This window comes from Macrobrachium rosenbergii, chromosome 2 (genome assembly GCF_040412425.1).
Source record: "Macrobrachium rosenbergii isolate ZJJX-2024 chromosome 2, ASM4041242v1, whole genome shotgun sequence".
Taxonomy (NCBI): Eukaryota; Metazoa; Arthropoda; class Malacostraca; order Decapoda; family Palaemonidae; genus Macrobrachium; species Macrobrachium rosenbergii.
The window spans coordinates 47,368,743-47,383,742 of NC_089742.1; the positions used below are offsets into that span (position 1 = coordinate 47,368,743).

Genomic DNA, 15,000 nt, shown 5'->3' on the forward strand with positions numbered 1-15,000 from the left:
TGGAACCACTGGGTTACATGACGTTCCCCCAAACCTCCGAAAAACAGCGACGCCGCCGCGTTACCTTAATTACGCCTAGCCCCGCATAACATAACATAACAGGCCCTCACAGCCATGCAAACGATACGTATTCCTGAATGACTTCGGCCGCCGTCTAAATTTAATCCTTTGTGGCGCGCCCGAGTCGGGTTTAAAAAAAAAAAAAAATTTGCTATTTCGATAAGGCATAACAACTGACAACAAACGTATATATATGTTTCTATTTAATGAGAGCGAAGGAAGGTCGCCTTGCGACACACAGAAGGCCTCTCAAAATAGCATTTAATCTGGAATCATAATGATAATGATGATAATAATAATAATCATTGCGAGGAGAATCATCTGATCACCTCTGACATATATAAACATCAAAGTCTATGCAAGCAATCGTGGCTTCAGCTAGCTGACTGTAACTGATAGCTAGCTGCCTGTCCGCTTTTGTCAAGCGTCGAAAAACACGCGCGCGCATGCGCGAGAACCAGAGTCTATTTATATATATAACATTAAAGCTAGGACGGATAACACAATGACTGATTCCAGCATTCCAGCGTCACTCGTCTGGTTCCAGGACTTCTTCTTTCGGTACTTGGAAATATGCCGTGATGCGATTTGAGAAGCGTTTTTTATTATTAATTAAAGATAATAATGTGCGTTTGCTTGTCTCTAAGTGTTCTTAATTCATTCATTTTTGTGTGCACTTACAGTGGAAGTGAGCTTGGGTGAGGTGCAAGCATGCATATAAATACATATATATATATATATAAATAAATTATATATATATATATATATATATATATATATATAATATATATATAAATATATATATATATATATATATATATATATATATATATATATATATATATATATATATATATAAATATATATATATATGTATATATATTATATATATATTATATATATATATATATATATATATATATATATATATATATACATACACACATATATATATACATACACATACCTCTGGCTGCATAAGTGATAAACTAACCTCCCAAAGGAATATATCACTTGAAACTTTAGGTCACCAATGATATTTCAAACCCTCTATCTAGCGCTGAAATCGACCTTCTGTGAAGATTTTTTGAAACCAACCCCCCACACCCATCTCCCTTCCCCACAATAACTCACCAACCTCTCTCTCCTCTTTCCTAAAAAAAAAAAAATATATAAATGAACACCAGACGCAGGGAGTTTTGTGTCAGAGGAGGTGGGGTCACAATAAGGCCTATAACAGGCCAACAGAGTCAGTCAGTCGTTCAGCTGACTGACTGCTCTCAGTGGAATCCTGGAGTGAGCCGAAATGAAGGAGTTGCTGGAACGGAGAGAGAGAGAGAGAGAAGTAAAGTATACCATAGTTTAACCAGACCACTGAGCTGATTAACAGCTCTCCCAGTGCTGGCCCGAAGGATTAGACTTATTTTACGTGGCTAAGAACCAGCTGGTTACCTAGCAACGGGACCTACAGCTTATTCTGGAATCCGAACAACATTATATCGAGAAATGAATTTCTATCACCAGAAATAAATTCTTCTAATTCTTCATTGGCCGGCCGGAGACTGGAACGCGGGCCCAGCAGAGTGCTAGCCGAGAACTATACTGACTCGTCCAACGAGGAACTTGAGAGAGAGAGAGAGAGAGAGAGAGAGAGAGAGAGAGAGAGAGAGAGAGAAATCAAAACGGAAATATAAATTGAAAATGGATTTATTAAGAAGAGAGAGAGAGAGAGAGAGAGAGAGAGAGAGAGAGAGAGAGAGAGAGAGAGAGAGAGAGAGAGCTTCAGAACAGATAAACAGATATTGAAAATGCATTTTCGTAAAAATTACCGAAACCACCCGATGTCAACATCAGCAGAAGCAAAAATTACATTCGTAACCTCCCAAACTGTTAATATTATCTCTCATAAAAATTATTATTATTATTATTATTATTATTATTATTATTAAGATTATTATTATTCATATTATTATTATTATAACCACTGCCTTATTGACCTGAAGCCCAAACTTCAAAAGAAATTATTATTATTATTATTATTATTATTATTATTATTATTATTATTATTATTATTATTATTATTATTATTATTATAAAGAAGATGAACCCTATTCATATGGAACAAGCCCACCACAGGTGCTACTGACCTGAAATTCAAACTCCGAAAGAATATTATTATTATTATTATTAATATTATTATTATTATTATTATCATTATTATTATTATTATTATTATTATTATTATTATTATTATTATTATAAAGAACATGAACCTTATTCATATGGAACAAGCTCACCACAGGGGCCATTCACTTGAAATTCAAACTTCTAAACAATATGGCGTTCTTTATATTAAAAGAACAATTCTCTTTTTTCCAAAACAGTAAAATCAGTAAACACCTAGGGGAAATTTTCCCCTACTGGTCTCCCCTTTTCTTCGGCTATTCATATTTTTCTTTGAAAATTCTTGTACCTATCTCTTTTGCGAGTGGGAATCGTCAATGGCGTTTCTACGGTAAGTTCAACGACCTTTTTTCTTCATTCCAGAAATCTGTTTCCATTTGTGTCAACGGTAATTGTTCTGTTGACCCGCTTCGTCAAAACAACGCGGAAAGGATTTCATTGTAAAATAATATAATGACAAATAAAAAAATAAAATAAAAACAAGTAAATAATGCACCGAAGTTTCTTCGGCGCAATCGAGTTTTCTGTACAGCCGCTACAGCGGATGATCGAGGCCATCGAAACTGGATCTGACTTTCGGTGGTCTCGGGATAATGCTGTATGAGCCGCGGCCCATGAAACTTTACCCATCGGTCGGTGGTGGACTTTCTTATATCGTTGACAGACGTACGGTTGTGGCTAATTTTAACCTTACATAAAATAAAAACTACTGAGGCTAGAGGGCTGCAATTTGGTATGCTTGATGACTGGGGGGTGGATGATCAACATACCAATTTGCAGCCCTCTAGCCTCAGTAGTTTTGAAGATCTGAGGGCGGACAGAAAAAAGTGCGGACAGGAAAAGAGTGCAGACAGAAAAAAGTGCGGACAGAGAAAGTTCGGACAGAAAAAAGTGCAGAGAGAAAAAAGTGCAGACAGAAAAGTGCGGACAGAAAAGTGCGGACAGAAAAAGTGCGGACGGACAGACGAAGCCATCTCAACAGTTTTCTTTTACACAAAACTAAAAATGAATGTGTTTAAGCAGACAGCTGTGAATGCCCTGACGTGTTTATAATTTTTTATATTTATTTTGTTACTTTGTGTGTTTATAATTTGTTTTGTATTTATTAATTTTTATACAGGCAAATCTGTATAAAAATGTATGCATGAAGACGGCTTTTCTGTATGTATGTAGGCATGCATGTATGTATGTATGTATGTATGTATGTATGTAATGTCGACAGTGATCAAGGTATAAAACCGGCAAGTTATAAGTTATATATAACCGTCTGTTAATGACAATTAATGAAAAATCTTGCGATAATTTTTACGTAAAATCAATCGCGAATTACCTCCCTCAATATTCCGACATTATTCCCCATTCAAAATCCCAACCCACACTCCGTTTCGTAACGGCATTATAATATATTATATTATCAATAATCGCTTTTCTCGAGAGAGCAGAATCTCGTTTATAAAACAGATGACGTCAAGTCGAAATGAATGAACGATAATACCTACTATCCCCCACAACCCCTCTTCCCCCACGAGAAGAGAAGCTGTTTTTACAAACGCATATACAACTCTCTGTCTGTCTCTCTCTTGGCATCGCCCGGAGGTTGCAGAATAAATAAAAAAAAGAAAAAGAAACAGCGTTTCATAAACGTGTTCATATTTATATTTATATAAGCATCACCAGCGGTACCACAATGCCAACTTAAAGGTCATACTTGCTCGCTCGTCCTCACTCACGTTTACCTGTCACCTGAATGGAAAGATTTCATTTGATAACTTTTTTTTTTTTGTATTTCCCCGTTTCATCTCATCTAGTGAATGAAGCTAGGAGTCCGCGCATGCGCAGGAACCGGCCGGCCGGCCGTTCAAGATCAGAACTATTATCACCACCCGCGAACATTTTGTCAACACGGATCCGACGGAGATTATTTTGTTGCCGTTGTTTGTCGAAGCCCTAATGATGGCGGCCTTCGAAGCTACATTGTGCACACCATCAAAGACGAGTTAAAAAAAAAGAGGAGGATTGAACGACCTCGATAACTTTACAAAGGTTGAACAGAGTCCTGTCGTAGAAGTAGAGAGCTTCTTTAGAATTGTATCCAGAGAGCTGCTCTACTACAGCTGACTTATCTCCGGGGAAAAACAAGCGCTCCCGAATGGAAAACAATCCCGGCGTGAAGTCTTATTACTTACTGACTTCTTCAGGCATCATTCCCGGACACGTGAGAGGAATTAAAAGAATTACAAAAGAATAATAATAAAAAAAAAAAATGCTTTCCCTCTAAAAGGCAGAAAGGTTAATCATTCCTTTCGTAACTGTCTTCCCATTTTTCTGTCGTCCCATTGGCTCGACGAGATCACGTGACTCTGGGAAACGCCACCGGCCGCTGCCGCCGCCGCCGCCTGCCATTCAGGCGGCTGCTGGGAGTCGTGACGTCACGTCGGAAGGCACCCATGACACGGAACGGAGAGAGGGTTGGTTTTTCCCGACGGCGGTGCAGCGGGAGGGAATGAGTGAGGGCGGGGCGGGGAGAGGGACGTTTTCCAGGAGTCCGCTGGGGATTCTCCCGTGGAAGGATCAGTGGGAAGTCTCGAACGTCCGTTGGATAATCAGACAACATCAGTTGCAATTCTTACATCAGTTGCAATTCCTACTTCATTGCAATTCTTATATCAGTTGTAATTCTTACATCCGTCGCAATTCTTGCATCAGTTGAAGTTCCTAAGTCAGTTGCAATCTCTACATCAGTTGCAATTCTTACGTCAGTTGCAATTCTTACATCAGTTGCAGTTCCTACATCAGTTGTAATTCCCTATGTCAGGTGCAATTCCTACATCAGTTGCAATTATTATATCAGTTGAAATTCCTACATCAGTTGGAATTCTTACGCAAGTTGCAATTCTTACATCAGTTGCAATTCCTACATCAGTTGCAATTCATACATCAGTTGCAAATCCTACATCAACTGTAATTCCTACATCGGTTGCAATTCCTACATCAGTTGAAATTCCTACATCAGTTACAATTCTTATATCAGTTGCAATTCCTACATCAGTTGCAAATCCTACATCAGTTGCAATTCTAACGTCAGTTACAATTACCTACATCAGTTGCAATTCTTACATTAGTTGCAATTCCTACATCAGTTGCAATTCTAACATCAGTTACAATTACCTACATCAGTTGCAATTCTTACATTAGTTGCAATTCCTACATCAGTTGCAATTCTTACATAAGTTGCAATTCTTACATCAGTTAGCCTACAATCCTACATCAGCTGCAAATCCTACATCAGTTGCAATTCTGACATAATTTGCAATTCTGACATAATTTGCAAATCCTACATCAGTTGCAATTCTGACACCAATTGCAATTCTTACGTCAGTTGCAATTCTGACACCAATTGCAATTCCTACGTCAGTTGCAATTCCTTCATCAGTTGCAATTCTTACATAAGCTGCAATTCCTACATCAGTTGCAATTCTTACATAAGCTGCAATTCTAACATCAGTTGCAATTCTTACATAAGCTGCAATTCCTACATCAGTTGCAATTCTTACATCAGTTGCAATTCCTGCATCAGTTGCAATTCCTACATCAGCTGCAGCTCCTACGTCAGCTGCAATTCCTACATCAGTTGCAATTCTTACATCAGTTTAAATTCCTACATCAGTTGCAATTCTTACACCAGTTTAAATTCCTACATCAACTGCAATTCCTACATCAGCCGCAATTCTTACATCAGTTTAAATTCCTACATCAATTGCAATTCTTACATCAGTTGCAATCCTACATCAGTTGTAATTCCTACATCAATTGCAATTCTTACATCAGTTGCAATCCTACATCAGTTGTAATTCCTACATCAGTTGCAATTCCTACATCAGCTGCAATGAAATGACAGACAGAAATGACACATCGACGTATTACAGGAAGAAATGACAAAAAGAATAGAATGGAACAGAATTTAGAATTTATGCCAAAGGTCAAGCGCTGGGACCTATGATATCATTCAGCGCTGAAAGGCGAAATTGAGAGTAAAAAAAAGGTTCGAAAGATGCATATGAATCAGTTGTTAGGAGAGGGTTGAGGAATGGAAGATGGGAGAAAGACAATATGAACGGAGGTACAGTAAAAGGAATGAAAGGGGTTGCAGCTAGGGGCCTAAGGGACGCTGTAAAGAACCTTAAAAATAATGCCTACAGGTTTTCACTTTGGGACCTAGAAAAAAAAATTTGCAGAAGTCGTCATATAATTATCATCAGTGAGTCAACTCTGATATGCTCTTTGTGCAGTATATTTCTGAATGTATAGTGGGCTGATTTTAGCTTGAATATGGATAATAATTTTATTCATTAAATTAGAAGTTAATTCACGCTATGGGATGGTGAAGAGGGGTGCCATGGTAGTAATTAAATTAGTTAGGGTGCCATCACTGAAATAAAATTGAGAACCACTGGATGTAATGAAAGAGAAGAGTTATACGAATTTATAATTGAGTATCAACGATTAGAAAGTGATTTAAATCTACTGATAGGAAAGAGGAAGCATAAAAATTAAATCATCTGATAGGCAAAAGAAAATCTTATATAAGTTAAATCATCTGATAGGCAAAAGAAAATCACAAACTAAATCATCTGATAGGCAAAAGAAAATCATATAAATTAAATCAACTGATAGGCTAAAGAAAATCATATAAATTAAATCATCTGACAGGCTAAAGAAAATCATATAAATTAAATCAACTGATAGGCACAAGAAAATCATATAAATTAAATCATCTGATAGGCTAAAGAAAGTCATATAAATCAAATCATCTGATAGGCAAAATAAAATCACATAAGTTAAATCATCTGATAGGCAAAAGAAAATCATAAAAATTAAATCAGCTGATAGGCAAAAGACAATCATAATGACCGGAGATTCAACAAAAATGCGTTACCATAAACAAGATATCAACCCCCCATGTCTATTTAGGGGAAGGGAGGGGTGGGGTAAGGTCTACTGAAACATTTTTTTGATATTTAAGCAGAGAGAGAGAGAGAGAGAGAGAGAGAGAGAGAGAGAGAGAGAGAGAGAGAGAGGTATACTTTTATCAAAGAATTTCTTACACACACCAGTATCATTATTATTCCTCTTCTCTCTCTCTCTCTCTCTCTCTCTCTCTCTCCCTTTCTCTCATATTCCCAAATAATTATTGGAAACCGCAAGAGTAGTACTTTCTGCACTCTACGCCTCAGGGTGGAATAAGAATGGAGATAATATAAAAGTGAGAATGATTTATATACTATGGATATATTATAAATCTCTCTCTCTCTCTCTCTCTCTCTCTCTCTCTCTCTCTCTCTCTCTCTCTCTCTCTATATATATATATATATATATATATATATATACATACATATATATGTATTGAGAGGTGGAAAAATAAGATATATTTAGCATTTTGGACCAGAAGTGGCAACACATCATAAGAGAATCTATTGCACAAAAAAATGTTCTATCAGACTTAAACTGTATCGTCTATTCATTTCTATTCCTATCTCCTTATTTGCTTTTTCCTTTTATTCTTTCTCTCAAATTCTCTGTCAACTCACTTCACAAAACTGTATGCTCGTCACGGATGACACAAATAATAATAATAATAATAATAATAATAATAATAATAATAATAATAATAATAATAACAACTCCCATAGGTCTAGCGGTGTCGAATAATGCAAGTAAAACATGCGCCGAAGTTTCTTCGGCGCAACCGAGTTTTCCGTACAGCGTATAATCAAGGCCACCGAAAATAGATCTATCTTTCGGTGGTCTCGGTATAATGCTGTATGAGCAATGGTCCATGAAACTTTAACCACGGACCGGTGGTGGCCTATCCTATATCGTTGCCAGATGGACGATTATGGCTAACTTTAACCTTAAATAAAATATAAACTACTGAGGCTAGAGGGCTGCAATTTGGTACGTTTGATGATTGGAGGGTGGATGATCAACATACCAATTTGAAGCCCTCTAGCCTCGGTAGTTTTTGAGATCCGAGGGCGGAAAGAAAAAGCGCGGACGGACAGACAAAGCCGGCACAACAGGGTTCTTTTTCAGAAAACTAAAACTGCTGAGCTAGCAAACAGAAAAGGCACCTTCTAGACCTATTCCATTAAAGAATTTTAAAGAAAAATATAAAAAAAGCTTTGTAACTTTGCGATGGAAAACTGGAACTTTCCAAAAGTGTAAAAATGAACAGAATTCCTTTTTTTTTTCATCAACTTACATTGAGACCTTAAGACTCCAGGGGCGCTGGCCAGCTGCATTCCTGGAGGTACACAAGTGCCGGTGATTAGTGGCACTCTGTGCAATCGCGTGAGTGCAAGTGCCTAGGTTTGTGTGCCTGTGTGTATGTGCGTGTCTGTGAGAGAGAGAGAGAGAGAGAGAGAGAGAGAGAGAGAGAGGGGAAAACAATGGAATGTGATAAACAAATAAATCAGATAAATCAGAAATGGACGAATTTCAAAAAATAAAAATTCAGGAGAGAGAGACAAAATAAAACAAGAGATTGAAAAAAGAGGAGAGAAAGAGAGAAATAGAGAGAGAGAGAGAGAGAGAGAGAGAGAGAGAGAGAGAGAGCAAAATAAAACAATGGAATGTGATAATAAACAAATAAATCAGAAATGGACGAATGCTTAAAAACGCAAAAAGTGAAATAACAGAGAGAGAGAGAGAGAGAGAGAGAGAGAGAGAGAGAGAGAGAGAGAGAGAAAAATAAAACAATGGAATGTGATAATAAACAAATAAATCAGAAATGGACGAATGCTTAAAAAAAAAGTTAACAGAGAGAGAGAGAATAAGAGAGAGCAAAATAAAACAATGGAATGTGATAATAAACAAAAATCAGAAATGGAAAGAAAAAGAGAGAGAGAGAGAGAGAGAGAGAGAGAGAGAGAGAGAGAGAGAGAGATTATTCCACCCGAGACACCTGGCGGTAAACAAACCGACGGTTGCGGGTGGGAAGGAAGGAATGGGCGGGGGCGGGGGCGGGGGCGGGGGGTGGGGGGAAAGGTGAGACAAATGGGTATGACGTTTAGGACCGAGGCGCAAATGCAGGTGCAGATTTGAAAGTTACAAAACAAGGGAAGGGGAGATACAAAGACCCGATTACGAAGTGGGGGCGGGGTGGGGGGGGGATACAAGACGCGTTAACGAAGTGGGTGTAGCTGGGATGGAGGAGGTTTCGAGAACGCACCCCCCCCCTCCCCTGACACACACAAACACTGACAATAGTTTTGAGTTTTCCGTTTTCTGTTAGACCGATATCCTCCTCTGGCGGGGGGGCGGATCGCCTTCTCTGGCGTGGGGGAGGGGGGGGGCTTTGTGGGTAAGTAGGGGGATCCTGGAGGGATGGCAGAAGGGGGGGCGGCGAGCCCGGTGTCAAGAGAATGAGGAACGGTTCTAGAAAATATATCGGAGCGTAGACGCATTAATGCAGCCGCGAGGAATTTGAGGAATTTGGGAAAGGAATGACAGCGGCTAGTTAATAGATAAACGTAGAATAGAGAAGAAAATAAATGGAATAGAGAGACAAAAAGAAATCAATGTCTTAGTGATGATGTTTTTCTTACTACACTTTATCGAACGCTTCCTCTTCTTCTTCTTCTTCTTCTCCTTCTTAGCGGGTGCAATCACCCTTTCACAACGCGGGCTAAAATCGCTCGCGCTCCCTAGACCGTCTTCAGAGAATTTCGGGACAAAGTCACTCCTTTACAAGTTTATCGAACGCAGTATGCGATAAATTCTCACAAACACAAACAGAAATAAAAACAAACAAACACTTGGATGATCACATACACAATCAAAATAATAATAAGCGCACCATTTCGATTTCCACCACTAGGCCTACTGATCACAAACTTCCATTTTTGGCTTCCCGAGTTTCTGAAGTTTTCGTGCAAAAGCGAGTCAGTAACAGCACCACATTCACGTACACTGAAAGCCAGCACGGATTCGTGCAATTGGCTGAAGTCAGATCCCTGCACGGCTCTCCTCGGCTCGGCCGTGCAGTGCATTTCACGCAATCGATAAAAGATACGTCTATTGTTGCAAGGGAGACGGACCACCCTCCCTCCCCTCCCCCATACAGACACACACACAGACACACACCTGAGCACGTATCGTAGAAATACAATATTTTTGTCTTTATATTGTCTTTGTTCAGACAATATTTTTGTCTTTATTTTCTTTGTTCAGCGGAGATGCCTTTTGGTCTTTTCTAATGGGGGAACGCCATCTATAAAAAATGTAGATTTGCAATTGAATTTCTTTTCCTTTTTTTTGAAATTCTTTCTGTCCGAGTCACAGTGGTCACAGAAGTAGTTAAAACACACGAGAGAGAGAGAGAGAGAGAGAGAGAGAGAGAGAGAGAGAGAGAGAGAGAGAGAGAGAGAGAGAGCACTTTATCCAGTCACAGAGTACGCCTTCCCCCCCACCCCTCCTCGCTAGCACCCCTAATCCTGTATATATATATATATATATATATATATATATATATATATATATATATAATTTATATAATTATATATATTTACGATAAATATACTTTCTACCTGTTTACCCACTGAGTCTAGTGTCTTATTATAAACTCTGGAGAGAAAACGGTTTGTGCGTATGTGTGTATGTGTGTGTGTGTGTGTGTGTGTGTGTGTGTGTGTGTGTGTGTGTGTGTATTCGAGTACTTCCATCAGCTCCAACCTTATTTTCTTCGATCGTTTTAACAGGTGCAGGTATTGATCGTTCAATTTGCAACCAAGTCAGGATGGAAAATGGACAATGGGGGGGGAGTGGGGGTATTGGTGGGAGTAGCGTTTGGTAGATAGTACTAGATAGTCGGTAGGAGTTGGGTGGGGGTTTAGACCTGGTAGTAGTAATAGTACTAGCAGTAATAGTAGTAGTAGTAGAATTAATAGTAGATGCCACCTTCCCTTCGTACTCTGCCTGGTAATAATCCACTAGCGTCTCCCGGGGGATTTCCGGAAGAATACGCTCTCTCTCTCTCTCTCTCTCTCTCTCTCTCTCTCTCTCTCTCTCATAGCGAGTTAAAAGAGAATTGCTTTCGTAAATCCTGGGTTGGATATTTTCCTAATACCTTAACTGATTATTACACTTATGTAATTGCACTTAATAATAATAATAATAATAATAATAATAATAATAATAATAATAATAATAATAATAATTACATATCATTATATTATAGTTTCTCATTTTATCGTTACTGAACTTATTTTCCAATGGACTTGATTTGTCCATTACTCATCCACTAGAATTCCACTTTGCTATCATCATCATCATCATTATTATCAATTTTGCAACAAGACACAAACACGTACAGCCACAAACACAAACACGGTTTAAACACGTATGAATCCCGGGACTGGTATCGCCCTCAGTCAAGCGACATCAGTCGCACTTTCCGAGCGACTGCAAGAGAGAGAAAGCGATCACTTCATCCAACGAATTTCATGAGAGAGAGAGAGAGAGAGAGAGAGAGAGAGAGAGAGAGAGAGAGAGAGAGAGAGAGAGAGAGGAAGCAGCGGCGAATAATAATCTTTCTCTCTGTCTACACATTATTAAAACGTTGAGAGAGAGAGAGAGAGAGAGAGAGAGAGAGAGAGAGAAGAAGCGGCGAATATGATAATCTTTCTCTATATATCTCTCTCTGTATCTCTCTCTCACGCCTCTTCTCCTGGACTCCTTATTCACACAAACTCAAAACAGCTACGAAGACCACAGCGATTGCATGGGCCACCGTAACCTCCGCGAAGCACGTGAGCTACTAAAAAGGAGAGGAGGAGAAGAAGAAGAATGAGAAGAGGAAGAAGAAGAAGAAGAAGAAGAAGGGGGCGCCACTCCCTTGATTTCGGCGCCATGTGATGGTGGTGGTGAAACACCCCGGGCCCAAGCGAAGGAAAAGGAGTATATAGCGAGTGAGTGAGGGTTCAGGCGTAGTACGGAGGTGGCCCCCTCCCCCCGGGGGGTGAATCCCAGGGGGTGAGTCCCAGGGGGTGAGTCCCATGAGTAAAGGGAGGTATACGGCTGGTGGTCGGGACGTGGGGGAGGGAGGAGGAGGAGGAAGAGGGGGAGGAGGAGGGGGAGGTAGCATGGGGATCGGAGCTGAGTCATAATCGCTGGCGACGAAGGGACTGGCTGACCTCAAGAGAGAGAGAGAGAGAGAGAGAGAGAGAGAGAGAGAGAGAGAGAGAGAGAGAGAGAGAGAGAGAATAGGTAAAACTGGAAGACAAGAATATCCTCTAATTGCAAAAAATGGCCAATTTCCCATTCTTAATTAACAGGTGTGAATAAACCGCTGATTATTTGTTTTCCTTTGTGACTTTTTCAGATCTCGCGTCGACACTGGCGTTGCAAAGCCTGTGGTTTTTGAAGGCGTCGTGAACCTTTTAAAAAAAAAGCAACGTCAACCCTTTTTGAAGGGGTACCTAAACCCTTCAACCCTTTTTAAAGGAGTATCTAAACCCTATTAACTTAATGCCTCATAGTCGAAATATTAAAAACCCATAAAACTATATAAGCAGTTTTATGTCAGATTCTCTTTCTAATTTCTTTATTATTTTTTTTTTTGTGACCCTGACCTTTTGCAAGGTTATGGTGGACGAATTGGGGGAAAGAGGACCAGTCATTGTTCCACGAGCTACCTTTGCCAGAACAGAGGAACGCCAGCGTGTTTGTGTTCTTGGATCAATGCTGTGAACTCGCCCGGTGGTGTTCTTTGTGACGGAGCAGAACACCGATCTCTTCCGCGCAAAGAAGGAAGTGAAAATACGATGCTTCGAAGGGACGTAACGTCTTACACTACCGTATATATCAGGGCTTCCAAGTTGTTTAGTTTGAGGGGGCACTCTTGAAAAAGCAAAAAAAAAAAGTCATGTGGGCCACCTGTGTGTACGTATGTATGCATGTATGTACGTGTGTGTTTATGTATATGTATATGTATATATATATACATATATATATGTATACATATATATATGTATATATATATATATATATATATATATATATATATATATATATATATATATATATATATATATACATATATATATATAATTAATCAGAATTTAGAAATAAGAAATCTTCATGACATAAAAAAAGAAATATACTTTTACTTAATTTTTCTCTAGCGGGCCACTTTCAAAATCAAACGGGCCACTTCTGGCCCGGGGGCCATGGGGTTGGACGGCCCTGCCCTATAAGATGCTTTCTGCTGTGAATGCCAGCTATGAAAAAAGATTAAAATATAAAGAAGTGAAGTTAAATTCCGAATCTATTCTCGGCAATGGATGACTACATTGTCACCGTACTTTCGGATTTGGCTGAATCATCTATTCCTTGGGGCCTTGAGAAAGCAGTGCAAAATTTTGTATGAAAGCATACCAAAGCAAACTCTTAATTCCCCCCAGAGCAACGTGCAAGCACAGGAAACTGAGGATAAAATAATACACTAAAATTATACACCTTTCTTTTGCGTGCAAATCTTGGTACATTGCCAAAAATGTAAAAAAAATAAAAAAATAAAAAAAAAGACTCATTCATTTTCGTAACCACAGAGTTAATAGTAATGGTTAAAACCCCAACTTCCGTTTGATAATAATAATAATAATAATAATAATAATAATAATAATAATAATAATAATAATAATAATAATAATAATAAACCACTTGCATTGATTTTTGGTGATAATCTAAAAATAGAATTAGGATGCTGTCAGTAGAAAGTTTCCTCCGTCATAGACAAAGTTCTTCAAATCTACCCTACGTTCCCCATTCATGAAATCCTAAAACGAAAATCATTTGCTAAGATTTTACCATTCATTATGTACAAACCATTACATGACCGTGAATTTAGTTTTCTGTAAACTTTTCTATAAACTTTGTCTGTCCGTCCGCACTTTTTCTGTCCGCATTTTTCCTGTCCGCCCTCAGATCTTAAAAACTACTGAGGCTAGAGGCTTGCCAATTGGTATGTTGATCATCCACCTTCCAATCGTCAAACACACCAAATTGCAGCCCTCTGGCTTCAGTAGTTTTTATTTTATTTAAGGTTAAAGTCAGCTATAATCGTGCGTCTGGCAACGATATAGGACAGACCACCACTGGGCCGTGGTTAAAGTTTCAGTGACCGCGGTTCATACAGCATTATGCCGAGATCACCGAAAGATAGATCTATTTTCGGTGGCCTTGACTATTCGCTGTAGCGGCTGTACAGAAAACTCGATTGCGCCGAAGAAACTTCAGCGCATTGTTTACTTGTCTTAAACCGTAGTTTATGATAATGGCAGGAGACCACAACATGAATACGTATACTGTAAGCAACTGTTTTCCTCACTGCTTGCAGGCACTGCAAATATGTTCCCTGTAAACTCTTGTAATTTTTTCGAGCAATGAAGTGGCCTCCACCAACTCAGACTCAAATTATCAAAAGGCATCCTGAAATGGAAGATTATTCAAATATGGGAATACGGAAGGTAGAGGAGAATTCAAAATCTAGGTATAAGATGGAAGGAACCTTGCGCACGCGCAGTGACACCCATCTTCAACTACGCGGTTTTTATTATCACTGAAGTTAGGACTCGTACGAACTTCCGTTAGGACTGCTGAAGTTCCGTTGGGTCTATTGTGCTCCACTTGGGTCTGTCGAGGTTCCCTTGGGTCTGTTGTGTTCCACTTGGTCTGTCGAAGATCCACTGGGTCTGT

At 39.0% G+C, this 15,000-nt stretch overlaps 1 protein-coding gene across 4 annotated transcripts in view; it reads right to left on the reverse strand.

The window, feature by feature from the left end:
- Nucleotides 1-15,000, reverse strand: part of Hr39 (Nuclear hormone receptor FTZ-F1 beta) — a 224,166-nt gene that overhangs the window by 172,447 nt on the left and 36,719 nt on the right. Inside the window, exon 1 of one of the 4 annotated variants that reach the window (XM_067117174.1) lies at nucleotides 8,507-8,626. The exons of 2 other annotated variants lie outside the window; for them this stretch is intronic. In XM_067117174.1, coding sequence (XP_066973275.1) covers nucleotides 8,507-8,546 — 40 coding nt within the window. In that variant the 5' untranslated portion in view covers nucleotides 8,547-8,626. Of the gene's footprint in view, nucleotides 1-8,506; nucleotides 8,629-15,000 lie in introns of those variants that run through there. One more of the 4 variants, XM_067117169.1, reaches the window with a different exon arrangement.